The 22,832-nt window shown below is 37.9% G+C and overlaps 1 protein-coding gene across 1 annotated transcript; it reads right to left on the reverse strand.

Annotated features, from left to right (window-relative positions):
• Positions 1 to 1,220: 1,220 nt before the first annotated feature.
• On the reverse strand, positions 1,221 to 9,878 carry C1H3orf85 (chromosome 1 C3orf85 homolog). The gene is made up of 4 exons (XM_045566022.1): positions 9,840 to 9,878; positions 8,277 to 8,328; positions 2,724 to 2,857; positions 1,221 to 1,310 (listed from the first exon to the last, which is right to left on the reverse strand). The coding sequence occupies exons 1-4, from the start codon at positions 9,876 to 9,878 to the stop codon at positions 1,221 to 1,223; spliced, it is 315 nt and encodes a 104-aa protein (XP_045421978.1).
• Between the last annotated feature and the right edge of the window lie 12,954 nt (positions 9,879 to 22,832).

Below are 22,832 nucleotides of genomic sequence, written 5' to 3' on the forward strand. Positions count from 1 at the left end.
TTTATATTTTTTGGAAATGGATAGCAGTTAACTTAATACATTGTAAATTAGCCTCCAGTTTCTCATTGAAAGTGCCTCTAGGCCATGGCGTAGGAAATGGGAAATACTAATGGGAAATGGGAAATAACCGTCAGTGCCTTGGAGAAGAAAGTTGCTGGAGCCAAAGTCTTTACACTACAGCTTCTTGCCATTCAGTTTTTCTGATTTACCTGCTGATCAAAAAGTGCTTAAGATTGTCGTAAGACCACATAAGACTGACTATGGTCTTAAGGGGGATACTTCTATTTACCTTAAAAGTCCAAAAGAAATTGTTACAGAAAACAACTGACCTAGAGGATAGAGAATGGAGAGAAAGAGACCTTTGAAGACAAAATTCCATTTATCTGTGATTTTGGGGGGCAATCCTGGGGATCAGTTATATCATCTCAGTACTCCTCACACTGAAATGGTATTCCACAGATACGTGAAAAGTTACAGGATAAATGAAGTCCACTTTTCTCTGGGGTCAATTTTTTAGTTTTGTTGGAAAAGATTAATGATTATACCTGGTCAGTAAGTTAAAACTGTTACTTTGTATTAAAACAAACGTCCACATATTATGGTGCAGAATGCAAAACTTGCATAAATTTTACAAAACTTCTAAGGAAGTTTGTGGCTTCCAGTGAGTTCCTAGCCACTACCCACTCTCCAACGCAAGTCAAGATTATGTTCCCCACTGCCCTCAGCAGTACACCTTTGATGGAAAAAATTTTAAAAGCGTGGTTTTAAATTAGACTGGCTTAAAAACATGGCAAGTATTGAAGAATAGAGAAGACAATTAGCTCCATTTGAGAGATTCCCCCCTTTTTTAAATTAAAAAATGAAGTAACTCCCTCAAAGAAGGCAATAGAAAGCAAGAGCAAAGGACAGAGTGTGTTAATGACACTACTTCTTTGGTTTTGCTTTCCTTTCCCCATAAAAGTCCCCCTTTTGGAAAATATTATTACTAGAGCCTTTATTTTAGTTCTCATTTCAAGAACTAACATTTATTGAGAACTTCTAATCCAGGTCTCTACATGGATTTTCATAATTACTCTTTTCAACAACTCTATGAGACAGACATAATAAATAATCTAGTAAATGGCATGGATATACCTCAAGTTTCCAAAGCCTGTGGTTTTTGCACATTGCCATTCTGATTCCCACCATCTTGTCCTCCTGCTTTAATTAATAAAGCACATTTACTGGGCAGTAAACATGTCAAAGCTGAATGTATTCACATTCAAGTAATACTGTACTGTTGTTTTCAAAGCAGTCCATGTTTCATGAGCCTGCAACAAAAGGAAACACAAGTCATGATCTCTGAGTTTGTAGAACACATGCTGTATCAGTTATTCTGATTATCATACAGATATTCCTAAAATACTGGTGAAAATATTCTGGAAAGATTAAACCAAGTATGGTTTAGTTTTCACACTTTTAGTTATCTGTTTACTTCAAAGCTCAAATGTTTTTCAGTGTTTGCGGGGCCACCGCATAAACCAATGTGGCAGCGTCTTGCTACATTATGGTGTCTGTCAGTTGATACCAAAACTGGTCCACAAGTAGAGGCAGGAGTGAACTTAAAAATTTCAACATTCTATAAAGAGGACACAGTCTACCAGCCCATGTAATTATTTAATTTGCCAAATAAACAAATGTCTTGTTTTAATACCTCTAAATGATGCCTGTTAGGGAAAAACAGGCATAAAACTAGATGCATTATTCAGCTGGTGGTTTTCATTAGCAAATGCTAAACAGAAACAAGCCAATCCTAGTAGACCAGTTAAGACCCAGCCATGTGGAATAAGGATAGGATCCAGGCCCCATGAAAACAAGGACATTCAACTTTTTATAACTATGCAATCCTCATGCCTGGTGATAGTGAGAGTCTGATACATGCAGAAAGAAAGAATGAATAAGTGAAGGAATTAATTCATTCAGTATAGAGCTTTGTTTTCTAAATTGCTAAATTGTAAGAGTGAAATTATGAATAACTGAAATCCTCAGATAATTCAGCAATTTTATTTGGCCCAGAGTTTCCATGCCCTTTTCCATCAGAAAAGTAAACATGCAATGAAATGAGCCAACACAAGTTTCTTCTTTATTTTGCTTGGAGTGGGAATACAAATGAATAGGAAACTGTACAAAAGGCAAGCAAATGAAGGAACAACATTAAAGGCGTGCATAATTATCAAAGAGGAAATTTAGCTACTGAACAGCTGAGAGTGAACTAAAATCTGATCACTCTCCATTCATCCACCTGCACAAACATGTAATAATTAGTAAGCCTTGACTACATTAAGCTAGGTCTTAAAAATAATTACTTTAATGGATAAGACATGGACCTCACCTTTGTAGTCTAGGTTGAGAGGTTGGGTACACAAAATAGATAATTTCAATCGACATTTTGAGAGCTATTTGTATGTGAAATAGCACAAAAAGGGGACAGAAGAAAGGACAAATGCCTCCTGGGAAGAAGGAAAAGGCTTCAGAGAGGAAGTGACATTTGAGCTTAGTCTTTAAGCAAGAGGTGGAGTTTACCAGGCAAAAAAGTCTCTTCATGGGGACGAAAGTGCAGATATAGCTTAGAATGTCTAGAGAGGAAAAATCAGGGCTAGGCTAGTGGTGTGTTAATGTCAGCTGATGCAATGCTGATTTAAATAGATAAATGGTGAAGGACAATTTGTTTCAAATACAAATACCTGATCAGCCAGTGTGTTTTTCCACACATTCGGACTGTGATCTGGGTCCCAGTAATCCTGCAAATACACATGCCTTTTGAGACGTAGGAACTGGTTTGCAGGGTCTTCCAACAAAAATGGTGCTCCCAATGCTCCTGCAATAAAGAGTCAGGGAGCACAGCATCTTTTAGGGCAATAGTTTACATTTCAATGTTTCCTCTTAAAGAGACACAGCTCTGGTCTTTGGCAGGCTGGATGTCTGAGAAGGAAACTCTGGAAAAGCGAAGCCCTGAGAGAGATGGCTGCTCCTTGGACCTTCCTCACCATTATACCATCACCACTTAGTGTGACTTGCGTATAGTTCAGCATGAAAGCCACCGATGCATGGTGGAGGAGAAGGATTTCAAAGCTTCTGTACATGCTTGGGGACCTGCAGACCTGGATTCAAATTCCAGCTATATTTGCTTTTTTGGCAAAGTTGCTGAACTTTGCACTCTAGCTTTCTTGTATGTAAAGGGATATAGTAATACGCACAGGATTGCCATAAAGACATAAATTACCTGATCAAACCAGGCAGTCAACGATCTCATTCTTGCTTTCCTACCCCTCCAAAATAGAACTTATCTCTCAGTTGGAAGTAGGCTGCTCCCAAATCTGACACTGTGGTTTAAATTGTTAGTATCGATGGATCCATCCATAAACCAAACCAGCTTGTATTTTGTATCTCCAGGATTAAGAAGAAAAAAAGATGATAATTTTTTAAATCCATACATTTTTAGGTGTCAGGCTGGTGGCAGGCACCCCTCCCCTCCCTAATGGAAAAAGAAGCCCACGAGACCTGCTAAGGACAATGCCTGCAAGGCCCAGCTAAAGGACGACCACACCTGGATGGTTACCCTGATAAGAGTCTCGGTTCCTGGAGTCCACACATACCACCAGCCCCTCCTATTTCTCAATATCTGCCTTAAAACTGCAACAAAGAAATTCCTCACTCTTCGCGCGGAAATCTTCCCACCGAAGAGACCCCCATCCCCCAGCCCTAAAAACATATATAAACCCACTCAGACTTCTGGGCGATGTGACTTTTTGGGTCTCTCTCTCTCTCTCTTTCCTGGGACCCGAAAATCTCGCCCGGGTCCCTCTCTTGGGACTCGTTACCCTCACCCCGGAGCACTCTAATAAAGCCTCTTTACTTATCCCTTTCAACTCTGCTCATCTTTCTTTCTCTGCCGCCGGTCAATCCAAAAAACCTTACATTAGGATCTTGAAAATTTTAACAGTCTCCACTGTGCTTTTATTTTTAAGTAAAACACAGTTGTGTTCAGAATTGCAATTTGATTCTATATAAAGGAAGAACACACTTACTTCGGTCCTCTGTATGGCAACAATACAATCTGTTTGTTGTTTGTGATAAAGAAGCATTTATTACAAAATTTAATTTTAAGTAATGTTACATTAGACACTCTACAGCCCCTTCATTAACAGGCCTCTATGGACATACACTTTGTATGAACAGGGATTATAGCAAACTATGTGAACTCCTCTGTATAGAGCTTTCTGTTTAGCTGGGAACAAGGGTCAAAGATGCAAAACAAAACAAGGCAACACAGGATTTGATTATGCTAAAGGAATTTAAAAGAAAGTGTTGTCATTGAGCACTGGGGCACTGGGGCACAAGTAGACGTTTTCATGGTCAAGGATGTTGCTTCACCTGTTCTTTGAAGGAAAGATTAGATTTAGCAGGAAGGGAGGAGCAATTTAAAAAAATTTTAAGCCAGAGGAATGATGTGTCTCATTATCTGAAAACAATAGTGAGAAGTGGCTAGGTAGAAGAGTTTTACATATAAAAAAAAAAATCAGTTGGCCGGGCACGGTGGCTCACGCCTGTAATCCTAGCACTCTGGGAGGCCGAGGCCGGAGGATGGCTTGAGGTCAGGAGTTCAAGACCAGCTGGATCAAGAGTGAGACCCCGTCTCTACTAAAAATAGAAAGAAATGATTTGGGCAGCTAAAAATATATATATAAAAAAAATTAACTGGGCACGGTGGCACATGCCTGTAGTCCCAGCTACTTGGGAGGCTGAGGCAGAAGGATTGCTTGAGCCCAGGAGTTTGAGGTTGCTGTGAGCTAGGCTGATGCCACGGCACTCTAGCCCGGGCAACAGAGTGAGACTCTGTTTTAAAAAAAAAAAATCAGTTAACATTTAACTTCAGAAGATATTAGTGACAGATGCCAGAAGTAATACTGTTCTGCTGCAGACTAATCCAATTTAATACAATACAAGTAGCATGTCTATAGAACCCCATCCCTAAGATGGTTCCCAAAGATCCCTGCCTCCTGGTATCCATATTCTTGTGTAATTCCTTCTTTTATGTAATAGGGCTGGCCTGTGTAAACATGGGACATTATGGAAATGACAGTGTGTAATTTTTGTGGCTGGGATATTAAAGACATTAGAGCTTCTGCCTTGCCCTCTCTTGGACTACTTGCTCTAAGAGAAGTCAGCTGCCATGTTGTGAGGACACTCAAGCAGCTCTGAGGAAGTAGCCTAGAGGACAAGGAAATGATGCCTCCCACCAACAGGTACGTAAGTGAGCCACCGGGAAACCTGATGTCTTTGCTTCAGTCAAGCCTTCAGATGACTATAATCCGCACAGACATCTTTACGGAATCATGAAAAATCCTAAGCCAGAACCATTGAGACTAGCCACTGTGAAATTCATGCCCCTGAAACTAAGATAATATATGTTTATTGTTTTAAGTTGCTAAGGTTTGGAGAAATTAGTAGTAGATAACTTATATGATGCATTCATTATAAGCACTTACTAACGTCAAAGTAAATTGCTAATCACTAGGCTTGCGACTAGGGTGAGACAAGTACCTAGGGTACAAAATACAAGAAGAAACTCACTCTCAGTATTATGTAAATTTTGTGTCCTAAGTCCTTCACTTCCCTCACCCTGTTCCCTTCTCTGATATTCATCATTGCATGGAAAGATAAACAAAAATAACCCTTGCTAATCACTGCTGCATGCAAAGATAGACAACAAATAACCCTGCCATTAAGGAATTCACATTATAGTGAGAGTTCATAGATAATTAGAAGATGACATATTGTAATCAGACCATCCATAGTGAGGTAATTAATTCTGATATTGTCCTGGAGACCTCACAGAGAAATTGGTTTTGAGTTGGGCTTCAAAGACATGTGAGGTTTCAACAGGGAGGAGGAAGTGAGTGGCAGCAAAGTGTGTGGATTCCAGGCGGAAGGAGACTGGAGAGCCCAGGAATGGAGAAGCACAGTAAGATTCTGGGTCAGAGACTTTCACTTTGCCAACGTCATTGAAAGGTAGGATGGTGGTGCAGATGTCATCAGAGATAATGCAGGGAAGATAAATTGGAGCTTGATTCTGAATGATTTTAACAGTCATACCAAAAAGTTTGGACTTTATTCCACAAGCAATTAATGGTCATTTCTGAACCAGAAAATGATAGGAAGGACGAGATATACTTTTCTAAAAATTGTTTTTATTATGACAAAACATAAAACTTAACATTTGAACCAGTTTTGAGTGTACAACTCAGTGGCATTAAGAACATTCACAATGTTGTGAAACCATCACCACCATCTATCTCCAGAACTATTTCATTATCCCAAGTGGATATACTCTATACTCTTTAAACCATAACTCCTTGTAAGCCACTCCCCCAGCCCCTGGCAACCATGATTCTACTTCCTGCCCTTATGAACCTGCCTATTCTAGGCACCACATGCGAGTGGAAGCATACAATATGTATCCTTTTGTATCTGGCTTATTTCAGGTAGCATAATGTCTCCAAGTTTCCTCCACGTTGCACAGGTCTCAGCATTTCATTCCTTTCTAAGGCTGAATAATATTTTGTAGGTATACACCATATTCTGTTTATCCATTCACAGGTTTACTTTGAAAGATCCTTTTGTCAGTGGTGTGGAGCACAGATGATAAAAGGAAGAGAGCAAAGCAAGGAGCATGAGATCGGAGGCTCTACTAATAGTCCAGATGAGAGATAAGTGGGCCTTGAATCTGGTAAGAGACAGGATTGATTTGAGAAAGATCGGGGGGAATCGTCATTCATCTGGGCTGACTAGTGTGGACTAACCAGCTTTGAATTTTTGCTTTTAGCTGACATGTGGTAATAGGTCACTTTTTAGATTTCTCTTCATACTCTTTGAAGAAAAGGTATTAGTTATAGTGTTACATATTTTATGTGCTATTATTCTGTGAAAAAAAGAGAGGTTTTTCAAAACAAAGTGAGTGGCTGTGCAAAGTAGATCCAAAACCATCCACAGATAATAAATATTTCTAAGTAAATGGTGCTTAAGGTTATAATTCACAGCTACATAATGAATCTGTAGTAATTGCTTAAGATAGTATTATTTGGAATCATCTAAAAATAAAACCAGTATTCTGCACCACAATTATCCTGGTGCAATGTACAATCACTAAGAAAGAAAATGCTTTGCATAAATCTTGGCAAAGAAGCATGCTTTAAAATATATACCATAGCTATTTCAAGCTCTAATAATTCTGTCTTTTGTAAATCTTTTATCTTCTTTTTGCTCATGGAAAATGTTTTACTGATACAATCTCCTCCTCCTCCCTAGGACAAAGCACCTACCTCAGCATTATCGGCCCAACAGGCGTCCTATAAATATTAATTGATGGCGATAATAACATCACCCACGAGAGAGATGGAAAGTAGTATTTATTATCCTACTTTACAAATGAGAAAATTGACACACAGAGATGAAATGACTCACTCAAGGTCACATAGTAAGTTAGTGGCAGGGCTGGAAATAAAAATGCAAGTAATATAAAAGGGCATGCTATTATCCTCTCTGCTTGAGAAATTTCTCCTCCCTTTTTCATTCTGCCTGATCAACCTTGAAAGTTAGTGAGAGCAAGACCAGAGTTTTCAGTTTGTGATTCTATATAACACTGCTGGGGCTTGAAAATCAAACCCTGAGTTTTATTGCTTCGTTGATTTTTATATGGGTGTTTTTTTAAATGTAGGTACTATCAACCAGGTTAATGCCTTTTTTAAACTTTATGATCATAAGCTATGAAAAATATTTTTCTCTCTTTCTTTCCAACTCTCTACATCCCATATCATAGTCAGTTTTAATTGGATCTGCCAATGTTCTATGTAAACATTTCTCAAATATCCTCTGTAGAAAATTCTGTACAGTAGAAATAAGGCAAATGCTTTGGAGTATGGAGCCATTGGGGACTACAGTTCTTTTTACACAAACCAAGAAGGATCAGAGATCCAGAGTCTTTTTCTGGTCTTGCCAGTGACTAGTTAGGTCATCGAGCCATTTCTTATTCCTGCACCTCTATTTTCTGTTCTGTGAAATGAGTCTGGGTTATATGATCACTAAGGTTTCTTCTATCTGTAATATTTTGAACTGGAATGTATTCATAACAAATAGGTCATTAATCAAAAACTCCTTTCTCTGCATGATATCATGTCATTGGAAGCATATAAAATATGCTAAGTGAGCACAGTTCCTACTGCCTTCAAGGAACTTACCGAGAAATTCAGCAGTGAGACAGAAATAAGTGCAAGAAAGGTCAAAATAGACCTATCCAATAATTAAAGCAAAACAAATAACAATGTATTCACATTAAGCACAAAGGGATGAGTGTTCAGCAAGGACTAATGAGTAGTACGGGAGTAGCAGAAACAGCATCATTAGAAATGAAAAGACTCTCTGTAATCCTAGCACTCTGAGAGGCCAAGGCAGGAGGATCACTTGAGGTCAGGAGTTTGAAACCAGCCTGAGCAAGAGCAAGACCCTGTCTCTACAACAAATAGAAAACTTAGCGGAGCATGATGGCAAGTGCCTATAGTCCCAGCTACTCAGGAGGCTGAGGCAGGAGAATCACTGGAGCCCAGGAGTTTGAGGTTGCAGTGAGCTATGATGAGGCCAGTGCATTCTAGCTGGGGCAACAGAGTGAGACTCTGTCTCTAAATAAATAAATGAATAAGAAAGAAGTGGAAAGACTCCCTGTATTACCAGCACCAAGGGACAGTTGAAAAAGACTTTAAATTTGATGGTGGAGAAAAGACCGAATATTCTATACACTATGCACATAACCATGAAAATAGTACTTATGGTATGAATCCATATACTAAAAAACCAGAAAATCTAATATGAAACAAAGATACAGAATTAAGGGGTGGAGTCTGATGGCAGATTTGTTTTCTTCCATGTAGAAGAAGCTCATTTAGAGTAATCTCAGGTCCCTCTTTGCCCCTGGGAAGGGGTAGTGCCTCATTTAATTGGTAAATCCAAGAAGTTTAACTTGTCATATCCACCTCAGTTCTTTCTTCTTCTTCTTGAGAGTGAGATGCCCTCATAGGACACACTTTCTTTTCTGGTTCTGCAACGTGGAATTGGATATTAAATTTGCCAGATTCTAGGGTCCAGTCATCAGGCACTTTATGTACTTATGCTAAGCTAATTAGCCTTTCTCATGAATAAAGGAAATGGATTGCCTTCCATAATCATTTTTGGTTTATTTCTCAACTTGATTAAAATCAGGACAAAGAGGAAGGGTGCTATTTTTTGGAGGAGAGGTGAGGGAAGAGTGGCTTAGAGAACCCAACAATCTGTTGTCTCAGAAACTCACTAAGAAATAGCGGAAAAAACCCAGCAGAGCACACATGAGGGCACTCCGACCAGCAGACACTTGTCACCCCTGGAGAGCCGTAACTGTGAATTCTTTCCCTCATGTAACCTTCAACATCTGTATGTCTCTGACATAAATGTAATGAGATGCACTGAGGGAAAAAGACATAAAATCCCGGCAGATCCATAGGACAGGTCCACTACTAGCTATTTCCCTTAGGGTCTGAGTGATGCTGATTGATATTTGTGGTGTTACCTGATACTCGGTACTGGAGATGGAGAATAAGCACTATGGTCTTGCCTCATGTTAAAAAACACTTAGGTATGGAATACTAAAAGTAAAGCACTCAGCACTTAGTATATGTATTTAACACATTAACTGCCATGTGAGTTGCATTTAACTCATGCCAGTTTTGAGCCAGGGGCCTCGTGGACCATACGTAACTCACACGTCTCTTTACCTTGGGAGCCTCGTGGCTCGCAGGCAAGTCACCTGCCATGCCGTAGCATATGCGTTATGTGTTGGGCGGCTCCCTGGGCAAAACCCTGCAGTTGGTTAGGGAAAATCTTACTTGTTGATGTTCTTATTGTTGCAATTAATAGTGACAATTTAGTTACATATAAACAGAAATTTAGTTACGCACAGAAAACAATAAAAAATAACAAATTTTTCATTAAATTAAAAAGAATCATTTTATTTTTAAAGTTTTTATTCTAATTTCGTCATAAAACACTGTGGCCCCAAGGAAAAATATTTTTTTTTCTAGTGTGGCAATGTGTTAAAGAATAATATTTGTTATTTACTATTTTTAGTAGACTGAGTGTAGGTCCCTGCCTTTAAAATGTTTATTTTTTTAAAAGATGAAATATGTGTCCAGGAAATTATGGACACACATAAATTAAGTATTGAAATAAAGTATAAATGGTCACTAGGAATTAAGTACAAGGAGAAAAGGATATACAGATGTCTGGGCAATAGGGTGAAATTTTCAAAGATTTGTAAATGTAGAAGTAATTTTATGATTTTGTGAGAAACTAAAATAGTCATGTTTAGGTTCATATTTTTTATGCTTGAATATTCTCTGTGTTAAGGAAATAATTTTCTTTACACATAATGAAATAGTCCTTTTCTTTCTTCCCACTCTTTTTTTTTTTTTTTTTTTGAGACACAGTCTCACTCTGTCACCTGGGCTAGAGTGCGGTGGCATCATCATAGCTCACTGCAACCTCACACTCCTGGGCTCAAGAGATCCTCTTGCCTCAGCCTCTGGAGTAGCTGGGACTACAGGCGCAAACACCACCATGCCCATGTAATTTTTCTATTTTTTTTTTTGCTAAAGACAGGGTCTTGCTCTTGCTCTTGTTCAGGCTGGTTTCAAACTCCTGGCCTCAAGCAATGCTCCCACCTTAGCCTCCTGAAGTGCTAAGATTACAGACAGGCATAAGCCACCATGCCTGGCCTCTTCCCACTCTTAACTTTGGTCGCTGATCCAAAAATTTATGGTGGAAGTCAGAAGAGTGGTATTTAGCGCAACAGGTTCTCTCACTTTGTTTTAATTCAGATAAAAATTGGTGTGTGAGAGAGAGAGAGAATGGGAAAGAAGTAATTTGGGTTATGAGAGAGAAAATGTGCAGAAGAAAAAGAAGAGAAAGGAAGAAGAAGAAGAGAGAAATGAAGAAAAGAAATCGAAGAAAGGAGAAAAAAAATGAAGGGAGGTTACAAAAAACAAAAGGCTACAAAACATAAAAAGCCACAGGGCAAATAGGGGAAGTAAAATGGCAGAGGGCAAGGAGGGTGGATGGAAAGGAACTGGAAAAACAGACAGGTGCTGAACTGCACAACCAGTTCTCATATTCTCATCATATTCGAAGACCTGTTAATAGAACACTTTTGTAACTGAACTTTTAACTCTGGAGTGTCTACTTTATTGGCATTACAGTTGCTGATGTGTTCAGTACTTTACAAAATAAACAGAAGCTAGTATCATTTGATTTTAACTCAAATCTGTTCTAATCTGCTCTTAACACACATACTAGGACATGGGCACTCACAGACACTACCACATAATTTCCTTGGACATATTTTGGAGCTGGAGGATCTTTTGTTATTTTTAATGTTGTGGACAAAGACATCCATAACCTATGAAAGGCAGCATTTTATATGACTCAATAGTGACTATTTCTGGGTCACTGCCTGTGTGTGTTGATGGAATCCCCATCTCTAGTTCCATGAAAAATGATGCCATGTGCGTAGGAAAATAGTTTTTCTGCAACATCCAGAGTGCTCAATGAATCTGGTCATAAGCAATGACATTTGTTTCTCCAACCAAATTATTTCCCAGTTTATTTTCACTATGTACTTTCTTGAGAGCATCCATCAATCATAAGCCCAAGTGAGCAGGTAGAATTAAGAACAAGACCTTATAAAATAAACCAAAACTGTATCAGGGAATATAGACTCCTTAAGGAATTGGAGGGCTGCAAGGATGACTGACAAGGGCCAGTCCTTCTTTGGTGGAGAAGAAAACAAAAAGAGAGGGACTGAAGGTGCTGACAGGGTTGTGGGGGAGAATAGGTGAGCTTAAAAGCTCTTGTCAAAAAACAAAGCAAAATTAAAAATCTTTCAAGACAAATTGGCATTGGTTACTAACTGGTGGAGTGCAAAACAAGAGCAGGAACTACGAGAGAAACACAGACCAAAGGTGGTTTATTTTTCTCTCTGTCTAAAACCAGAGGACGTACTTGCACTTTATGGACAGATCTGATGGCAGGTTGACAATATGGGCATAGACCCCCAAATTGTCTCACGTGCAGTCAAATCCAACAGCTAAATCGAACCAGAAGAGCATGATTGAATGCTGAGGGAAAAATAAATCTATTTTTCAATTTTATCGGAATGACAATGAAAGCAATCCTTTAGAAAATACACAAATTAGAAACAACCAAAACCATCAATATAATTCCTAATAATGTTCAAGAATTGGTTCCCTTAGAGAAACACTTTCCAAATACGTTTATTTTCCATATTTCCTCTGTATGTGATATGAGGCTGTTTGATTTTAATAAGTGCCCCGTTGAGATGGAACATGTTAAATTTAGTGCTACTCTTCACCATTAGCACAACCAGGAACTGTCATCGAAGGCCCTTGGTGTCCTGGTTCTGCTCTGTTCTGTCTGATAAGGAGCTCCCTACCTCCTGGTCTTTTCTTGAGGGACCAACGGCTACAGTACTGACTCCACCATTTTTCCAGGGGGAGATCCTGCCCTGTGAGCTGCTGCCCATCCCATGTCTGGCACTGCAGTGCCAGAGGGGACAGTTTGTGTACCAAAAAGAAGAGTTTTGTCCTCATAAATTCTAGATGTAGCATCTGGATGTGAATGCGGTTTTTACCCGTGATTAACAGTGTAGCATGGTCACTTCCCTTCTCTAAGCCCTCAGTTCCCTCTTTGTAAAATGGGAAGCCTAGCACCTATTTTCAGAGTTGTCATGAGACTTGACTAAGATAAGATATGTAAAGCCCCTGACACATAAAAAAAACTTAAAATAGTAGAATTAATATTTGTGAGTTCATTATAGGAGAAGGCAATTCTTGACCTGAATGTTTGGGGGCGGGTATTTATTTATTTTTTAAATCAAATTATGGTACTTGAACTTCTAATTGTCTGACCAGGGAATCAGCCCTAGTGTGTCTAAGTTACTATTTTGAAAAACAAACCCAATAAGATAATTTTGAGACACTGCTCATAAATTTGTTTACTTGAGTAAGGCCTTTCATCAATTTTGGCCTCAGCATTTCAAGCAGGAAAATGGATAATGAGACCTTCTCCTTCCCTCCCTTAAATGAAGTTCTAAAGAAAAGTAATTTGTTAGACAACAAATATGTAATGGAGAGAACTTTTTTTTAATAATGAAAATAAACATTCTTTCTTTATTTTCTTATGATGAGCAGAAAGGCTTCAGGGAAGTGCAGATGAATAAGCTTCATTCTTAAAAGAAAAATGGGGCAAAGTAGTAAAGAAAATTGATTTAAGCTACTTTTTCCTATTCTAGAGCTATATAATTTAGAAAATGCCAGTTAAACCAGTTATTAGTGTGATGAGTGAATCTGGTTCTGAAGACTCTGGGCATGTTAGTCTGAAAGCAGTAAAAGCTACTGTCCTGGGGTCTCAAGGGCTGGCTCACCCGGCAGGGCAAATGTGCCTCTGTCCTTAGTTTCTAGTTCTCCACTTGTTATTTCATGAATTTCAACTAGATAACTTTATCATTATTTTTTAAAAGTCAAGTCAGTCAAGCCAGTTGTTACAACAATAGACATATTTATAATCTCAGCTGGAGTTGATTTATTCAAACTTGTTTCCTAAGAAAGTCTTTTAAGTCTCTTAAAAAATTTTGCAGAACCATTTTCGTTTGTCAAATATTTTTGGCCCTGCTGCAGTCACAGGTGAACGTGGATCAGCCGCAGCGCTTTATCCTTGCAGGCATCGACCATCACCCCCTCTAGAGCCAACTGCATGGATCAGTGGCCAAGGCAAAGCATTACACTGATGAGTTATGACCAGCCCATGACTTTAATTCACAGTGAGCTCAGACACTCACTTAAACTGGGCCAGCCTCACTTTCTTCATCTGGAGATGTGGGCTGTAACTGTGTATGATGTATATGCCTTGGGGATAACTGCTTAATATAATACTAAGTTGGCTAAAAATGTCTAAATCATATATTTAAACATGGCCCAAATGCAAATTGCAATGTTGATGATTAAAACTCTTTATTAAAGTTATTTGTATGCTTAGAAATTAAAGGCCAATTATATATACACACACATATACACACACGTATACATATAGCTCTATCTATCTGTGTGTGGGAAGGGCTTCAAGAAAAATATAATTTTTTGCATGAGTCTCAAGCTTATCATAGAAGCAGAAATATATTATGATTTATGCGTCTTCATCAGAAATATTTATAAATTGTAGAGGTTTATCTGTGAAGGTAATTTATACCTTTGTAAGTATTTTCAGTTTTTGTTTCAACCAAAACAAATGACCTCTCAGTTCAACTCTGATATAAGCCTCTGAGTTCCTGGGTCAATTTGGCAGCAAATTACCTGGCCTCTGTTGCCTTCCCTGATCTGCCTTTAAAGCACCACTTTGAGCTCCAGCTTGCCCTAAAGGTTAATAAATTCACTCCCCCAAAGTACTTTGAGATCTTCACATAATGGTACTATGTAAGTATTACAGTTTCTAAAAGATATTTTAAATTTTCTTTGTTCAGGGACACCAGAGCCCTTCTTTGGAGGCAGCAATTAAACAGACTTCTTAGCAACAGTAACATGTTAATATGCTAACACATAATTAGGAATAAAATGATCACATACACACAATTAATATTAATGTGTTCAAAACCAAAGTGCAACGTAATAGTTTGGTTCACCCAGTGCTGTAGAATAGGTCTATGTATAAAACATGTTTGTTCATTTCTTTAAAAAGTCAAAAGCGATTATCAACCTGACAGTTGTAAAAGACATGCTAAATAAAAAAGAAATAGGTTCTTACCTATAAGCAGTGTTGAACACAGGGCTACTTGAAGAATTTTATAGGCCATGATCTTCCTGTTTTGGAAAAAAAAAGCTTTGTTTATTTCAATTCAGCTGGAGCAAAACTGAAGAGTCTATCACATACCTTTCAGGAGTATAAAGCATTTGCTCCGTACCTGGAAGCCCCGTGAGCTGAGACAAGTCATACATAGAGAGGACCTTGCTTGAGGTGGCTTTTTATATGCGTCCTACCTTTTTACCCTTTGGACTTTTTGAATTGACTTTTTACAGGCTGTTCTTATATGAGTTGTTTACTAACTGTACCATCTACACACACTAGTGTAATGTGAAAAAAAAAAAGGTAGAAAAACTGGATCATGTATTCATTGCCGGTAAAAATGTAAAATAGTACAGCCACTTTGGAAAACGATTTGGCGGTTCCTTAAAACATCTGAGCGTGTCATTACTGTCCAACCCAACAATTGCACTACTGGGCACTGGTCTCAGAAATGAAAACTTATGTTCACACAAAAACCTGTAAAAAAGTGTTCATAGCTGCTTTATTAGTAATATGCCAAAATTGGAAACAAGCCAGGTGTCATTTGGTAGCTCAATGCTACAATGTGATACATGTCTAACATGGATTACTACCAGCATAAATACAACATGAATGAATCTTAAGGGAATTATGATGGCTGAAAAAAATCAATTCTAAATGGTTACATACTGCATTATTCAATTTATATAACCTTCTTGAAAATGACAAAATCATAGAAGTGAAGAAAAGATTAGTGGTTGCCAGGGACTAGGGATAGAGCAGGCGAGACAGGTGTGGTTTATAAAAGGGCACTATGAAGGGTCCTTGTGGTGATGAAACCGTTCATTATCGTTACTGTGATGGTGGATATGTAAACATAAACGGGATGAAATTACATAGAATTAAATATGCATATCACACACACACACAAATGAGTACAGTCATCTTTCAGTCTCTGTGGGGGATTGGTTCCAGGACCCCCAAGATATCAAAATCTGGGTATGCTCAAGTCTCTGACATAAAGTGGCATAGCATTTGCATACAACCCATATACATTCTCTTGTATATTTTAAATCACCTCTAGGTTACTTATGATACCTAATACAGTGTAAATACTATGTAAATAGTTGTACTACATTGGTTTTTAAATTCATATTCTTTTTATTGTTGTATTGTTTATATTTTATTGTTTTTTTCCCCCAATATTTTTGATCCATGGTTGGTTGACTTGGTGGCTGTGATATTTAAACTGGGGAAATCTGAATATGACAAATAGATTATAATAAATGTCAATATCCTTGTTGTAATTTTGTACTATAGTTTTGCAAGATGTTACCATGGGGAGGGGCGGGGGGGGGGGAACGGGAACTTGGTAAAGGTTACGCAGGATCTCTCAGTATTATTTCTTACAAGTGTGTGTGAATCCATATATTTCAAAATAAAAAGCTTAATTAAAAACAAGGAGTGTTAACCTGGATTGTAAAATGTATTTGTTTCCAACAAAAGCACATAATCAATAAAACCAGGGCATTACTTTCATTTTTCAAACGACTGCCCTATTCAGTGGCTTAACAGTTAACCACGCTAATCATCATATAGTTTATTTTTAATAGCAAATTATGTATCTATTAGCCAGTCTCATCAAGATGATACAATCTATAATGTGTAGGTATAGATATATAAAAGTGGTAGAAAACCACTTTCTTGATGTCTATCTTTGAATTGTAGAGGGTGTTCAGAAATCTTGACCTACCTACCTGGGAGTTATGCCCAATTACTAATGGATGAAAGGCTTGGGAAGACAGATATCTGGAAACAAGCACAGCAAAATCTTGGAAGCCTAGCCCATGTGTCCATCTATATAAGATTTTGGAGATGCAACAACCATTGCCACAATTGTGTAAGTCCCTTTCTTTCTTTCTTTTTCTTTGTGGAGAGGTATAATTTTAATTGTGTGATAGACTAGAAGAATCTCAAGAAAATCAAGGGAAAAATACCATTTTTTTAAAACTTGAAGCTCATAGAAACAAAAGAGAAATTTATCTTTCTTTCCTCTACTTTTATCATTCTTCAACTTTTGGACATAAAGTGAAGCTGGTCTGGAGGAGGGATGGGTGAGGGGGTTTGCTTCCTGCCTTTTTTTATCCTTACTTCTCTTAATGCATCATTAGTCAAATTATTTTGGATGGGATATATAATACAAGTATAAAATAATAATAGCTGTTCCATGAACTTTACACATATTGTCTCATTTAATCTTCACAGCAATTCTATGGAGACACTTATTATTTTATAGATAAATAATCTTAGATACAGAGAGGTTTCATAAGTGTCCTAGGAATAATCAGAAATTACAGAGGGAAGCTTTGCAGCAGAAGTAGAGGTGTTGCATATGCACAGGAGCAAGAGCCGGTGAAATGAGACAAATTAGGTGAGATTGGCCCCAGATGGGTCCCCAGGTGAACTTGGTCTGGGTAACTCAGTTTTATAGGGGAGGTATAGATATAACACAAGATCTGTCATGGGTCAGAAAATGTCTTTCTTGGTGGATGAAGCCTTCCCTGATTCCCTAAATTAGATTCGGCTGCTCTTTCTTACATCTGCATACCTTTAGTAGTTAGGCCATGTTTCCCAGCATTATGGTGACATACGCATATTTCAATATTCCTGAGCAGATTACAAGTTTCCCAAAGGCTGGTACTGCATCTTACTCCTATTTGTGTGTCTTCAGTACCTAGCACAGTGCCTGTCATATAATAACCCTAAATTGAGTCAATATTTTCCTGCACTGGTCTATCAATGTATATAGCCTTATCCAATTGGCTGCAGAAAAATATAGTGTACCAGTTTTGTTTTTACATTGAGGCTTGGTTTGTTTTTCCCAGAGCTTGTCTTTTCTCATGATCAATGAAAGGAAAAAGTTGGAATCTATAGAAATTGGCAATCTTAATTATAAAGACAGACTGCTCTTTGAAATGAAATTGGAATATCTATCTTTGAAAATAGAAAGATCAAGTGGCATGAATTAATGAAGCTCATCAATGGAGCCTGTTTACAACTTTGATGCTTTCTACTTAGAAATCATTACTTTAATATGATATGATAGACCTTGGTAAGTTCCCACAGTCTCTTTCATATCAATGAAGTATAAATGTTAGAAGAAAAGCATGTGAAATAGCATCCAACATTATAAAAAATAATTTAAAGAAGAAAAATGAAAGGAAAGAAAACTTCATTCTACCAAGAAGCAAGTTGAACTTAGTTTCTGCTCTGAGTCATGCAATCAGTGCTATCAGACCCAATAAACTGCAAAGCTTTTGAGAATGTAATGCTCATTTATAAGATTCTGATAAGAAGTAATGGCAGGCATGGTGCAGCTTGGCATGACTCAATGTCATCACCAGCGTCAGTAAAAGGAGGAGGGTCAGCCATTGTGTTAGGGGAGGAGAAGATATTAACCCTTACTAAACATTGTAATGAACTTCAACTATTAATGCATTCAACCTGTTGAAAGTGGACTGGTGACAGCACCTATTTTCATGAAGTTATTTGAGATTCTCAAAGAGTTGCTACATGAGAACAAAATTCTACCATAGTAGAGACACCCTCATAGGGAGTCATTTTAAAACTGACTTGCCTGCAGATATAGGTTTGTTATAATTTATATTCTGAGTATAGTGCGTCGTCATTATCTACTCAAACTTCTTGGGGGGGGCATTCCTAGGACTGAAGGAATACCCTCACCCCTGGGGTTACTGGCTGACATTTAGACACAGAATGTCACACAACCACATCCTAAGAATGAATAAGAGTTTCTGTAAAGTCCTGAGCTACATGCAGAAAAGTAGCTTTTTAGCGAGGCACAAGATGTCAGATTCAGACTCAGTTCGTGTAATGCAGAAACTACTTTGGAATAACTATGTAGAATATGGTTTTGTCTTGGAAGCTGGAACTTTCATTTTCTTTTTTTTTTTTTTATAAATTTATGAATAAACTGAAGCATTGCTGAAAACAAATAGGAGGTATATTCTCCCACCAACCTTTCCCCTTAACTCAAGTACACTATACTCTCTCTTACCTTCATGTCTATTGAAGCTCAATTGCTGCTGTCACCAGAATATGGGGGCATATACCCACCATATATTAACAGTAGGAGCTGGATTAACTTGGAAAAATTAGCAAAAATGTTAGAGAAATGTATTCTACACTTGCATTCATTTTTAGTGTGGTTGCTGCAGATTTAAAAATGTGCTACAGCCTGAGATGTCTTAGGTTTAATGTAGTTTGGAAATGTAGTTTAAGAACTTACTAATAGACTTCCCTTTTGGTAGATGTAGATAGCACAGGATCCTTGAAAGATTGAACTGACCCTACTTGGTTTGCGGAAGAGGAGGATGCCCCATTATATGGGGATTAATTGTCATCTTAAGATCTAGGTCATTCATATTGTCCAAGGTCTCCTTCCCCGCTCTCTTCCCCATTTATTTCCTAATTTTTACATCTGCCACAGAGTAGTACAAAATACGGAAAGTGGAGAATTTACAGTTTTATCCTTCAATGTTTATTCATGCATTCAATAACTATTTTTTGGGCATTTCCTATGTTCTAGGTGCTTTTCAAAATCCATCTATTTTGAACACATTCCATGTGCATTGTTCCAAATACAAGAGTTACAGGGAGATATCACAAGTTTTTCTTGTGTGAACGAAGATAATTTCAGGGAAAGTTTACCAATTAAGTGAGTTGGAATTTTACATGAGGACAATTGAGTTGGGGCAGGAAGAAAATTCCAGGAAAGGAAAGCATGGGTAAAGATTGGGGGCCTTGAATGGACATGATACATTAGCCAGGCATCGTTTGGAGCTATCACAATAACATTTGTGAATACTGGCCTACTTATTAAAATTTTCTATGTTACTGATGCTCAATGATTCCAGCGATTTCTATCAGTTGTCACTATAAACAAGTTGGAATAATTTAAAGATGTGTCATTAATACAAATGTACACAGTCTAGCAGTTTAAGTAAAAATGCCAATCTGTTTTACGATACGGTGTCGGAATCACACAGCTTCTTGATTAAGCTTTGAGGTAATTCGTGCCAAGGCATTTTTCTCCTTACGTTCTGAATAATTGATAGTTGACAATATGTGACATTTATTGAGCATCGGCAATGTGCTTGCTCGCTTACAGAGCACAGAACTATCAAGGGACCCTGCCCAATTGGCTCACTATCAAAACACAATCTGTCGTTTGTTAAGTCTTCCATGCTTCACTAAACTAAAAGCCAAAAAAAAAAAAAAGCATTTCTGGAGATTCACCGCAGAAGTGAACAGGGCCAGATTTTCTCTGCAGGTAGCTCTGTGGACGTTAGTATTAGTTCCATAGGGAAGCAATCTGTTCCCATGGTTCTAGTGATATCAGAAGATAATCTACTGTAGATTTGAAGTAAAGGCTGTTCTATCATTTTATGATGCTTTTCCTGCTGCAACCTGTAATTGAGCCCTCAGCAGTGTGACTCTCTCAGGATCAAAATGTAAGTACATGTGTTTCAGCCTAGTGCGTATAAAACCAACAGTTGGATTCTCCAGGGAAAGGCTTAGCTTTGCAGGATTTAAAGTATTGCTTGAAATTCCTGGGTCCTTGAGGAAAAGATGGGAGACTTAAGATATAACAGGGGATATGGAGGAGGGTGTATGAAAATTAAATGCCATGGGTGGGTAGAGGAATTGGGCAGGGTAAACTGAAAATTCTGGGTCCTGGGCTGGAAGGTAGAAGAGGTTAAAAGGAGAACATGAAGGATGCCACAGTGGCTGCATAAGAAGGACAGAAATTACTTCCATTAATTATTGTTGTGTAGTTGTATTAGTTTTCTGGGACTGCCATAACAAAATAGCACAGAATGGGTGGCTTAAACAATGGAAATTTATTTCACACAGTCCTCAGGCTGGAAGTTCAAGAAGAAGGTGTTGGCAGGTTTGGTTTCTTCCAAGGTCTCCTTTTCTGGGTCTTTCTTGGCTACTCTCTTGCTGCCTCTTCACATGATCATCCCTCTGTGCACACACAAATCTCTGCTGTCTTTCTCTGTGTGTTCTAATCTCCTTGTCTTATAAAGACACCAGTCAGGTTGCATTAGGGTCCATCCTAATGACCTCATTTTAAATTAGTTACATCATTAAATGCTCTATCTGCAAATACAGACAAATTCTGAGATACGGAGAAGTAGGGATTTATTTACCTATGAATCTTTAAGGGGAAGGGACACAATTCAGTCCCTAACAGTAGCAAAGACAAAACCCTTCAAGTGTGGGTAGTTTTGTTTCTTTCAACTCTTGTTTCTCCATAAAAAATAGAAGTTTTTAGACGGTTGATAGAAAATATCAGAGGGGAAGAAGAGCCCCCAGTAGGATCTGTCAGCTGATGAACTGTTTTTCCTTGCCCTTCTTTCTTAGATAGAAGAGAGGTTTGAAAAAGACAAAAAATACTCTCCAAAATTTTCTCTTTCCATCTGCTCTGATTTAGTTCCCTTCCTAGAAATTCAAAATTGTTAAATTATTTGTATCTCTGGGTCAACATGTTGAGGCTAATGGAAAATTTTAGTTGTATCCAATACCTGCCATGTATAGGAAGCTTCCTGCCAAGGGATGCAGAGAAAAGGGAATAGTTATACACATTGGTGGGAATGCCAATTAATACAACCTCGATGGAAAACAGGATGGAGATTTTTCAAAGAACTAAAAATAGAACTACCCTATGATCCAGCAATCCCACTACTGGGTATCTATCCAGAGGAAAAGAAATCGTTATGTCAAAAAGACACCTGCACTAATATGTTTATCGCAACACTCCTCAAAATAGCCAAGATATAGAATTAGTCTAAGTGTCCATCAATGGATGATTGGATAAAGAAAATGTGGTATATATATGCACGCATGGTGTGTGTGTGTGTGTGTGTGTGTCTAATGGAATACTATTTGTCCATTAAAAAAAGAGGAAGAGGTTCCTTAGATAAAATTCACAAATTTCTCATGAACCTTAAAACCAGATATTTGATTTGCCCCTGGTCATATAGTAGACATTAAATGAATTATTGTAATTCTTTTTCTTTGTTATCAATTGTAATATATTTCTCTGAGAATATTATCCTTTGGAGCTAGCAAATCAAATTTATTGCTTGTTCCAAGGCACTTGAAATTATGATTATCCCCAATTCCTAGGAGGAATTTTATAAAGATTTCACTTTTAATAGAGATATAATGGTTACAGAATCTAGTCCGTGTATGCCCCAGTGCCTTTTATTTTAAAGGGATGCCACATTCTCCACAGTTACCATCAGATTTTCTGTTCAGGAATGATAGGCCTTTGGTTGCTCTAAATGAGAATGATAATGCTATACACAAGAGAGCTTTGGGTGGAGATGAATGTGGAGGGGTAATCCTGAAAAGGAAAATGAGAAAAAGGAAAAGAAACTACAAACCCAGAAAGAGTAAACAACATTAGGACTCAATCTAAGATAATTAAACAAAGATATTTCGTGGTCTGATTGAAATAGGTACAAAGATGAGACCATGACAGAGGTTGCCATATGTTTGTGCACGAGGGAAGGTGAAAGACGGAGGAGTGGGTAGGTATATGATCAACTATACACTATTCTATCACGTATCTACTTGTCTTTAAGGAAGTTTTGAACTCTTAAGTTGTTAAAATAACGTGGGACAAATTTTAATAACTGCATCCAAGTCTAATGAGCCCAGTCCCTTGAGCTCCTTGGCATATGGCACTCACCTTTTGGGAGGAAAATCCTTCCATTGGGGAGGTGACAATAATATTTATTATCTCTGGTATTTATGAAGATTTTTATCTGTAAGGTGAGTTGGATATA

The sequence above is a fragment of the Lemur catta genome, chromosome 1 (genome assembly GCF_020740605.2).
Source record: "Lemur catta isolate mLemCat1 chromosome 1, mLemCat1.pri, whole genome shotgun sequence".
NCBI lineage: Eukaryota > Metazoa > Chordata > Mammalia > Primates > Lemuridae > Lemur > Lemur catta.

What these genes read in the sequence shown, in the direction of transcription:
- C1H3orf85 (XM_045566022.1), bottom strand. Translation starts at nt 9,878, where the DNA reads ATGGCAGGTGACTTGCCTGCGAGCCACGAGGCTCCCAAG. An exon ending in CGAGCCACGAGGCTCCCAAG is followed by an intron (nt 8,329 to 9,839) that starts GTAAAGAGACGT and finishes ATTATTGGATAG; the next exon opens with GTCTATTTTGACCTTTCTTG. An exon ending in TCTCACTGCTGAATTTCTCG is followed by an intron (nt 2,858 to 8,276) that starts GTAAGTTCCTTG and finishes TCTTTATTGCAG; the next exon opens with GAGCATTGGGAGCACCATTT.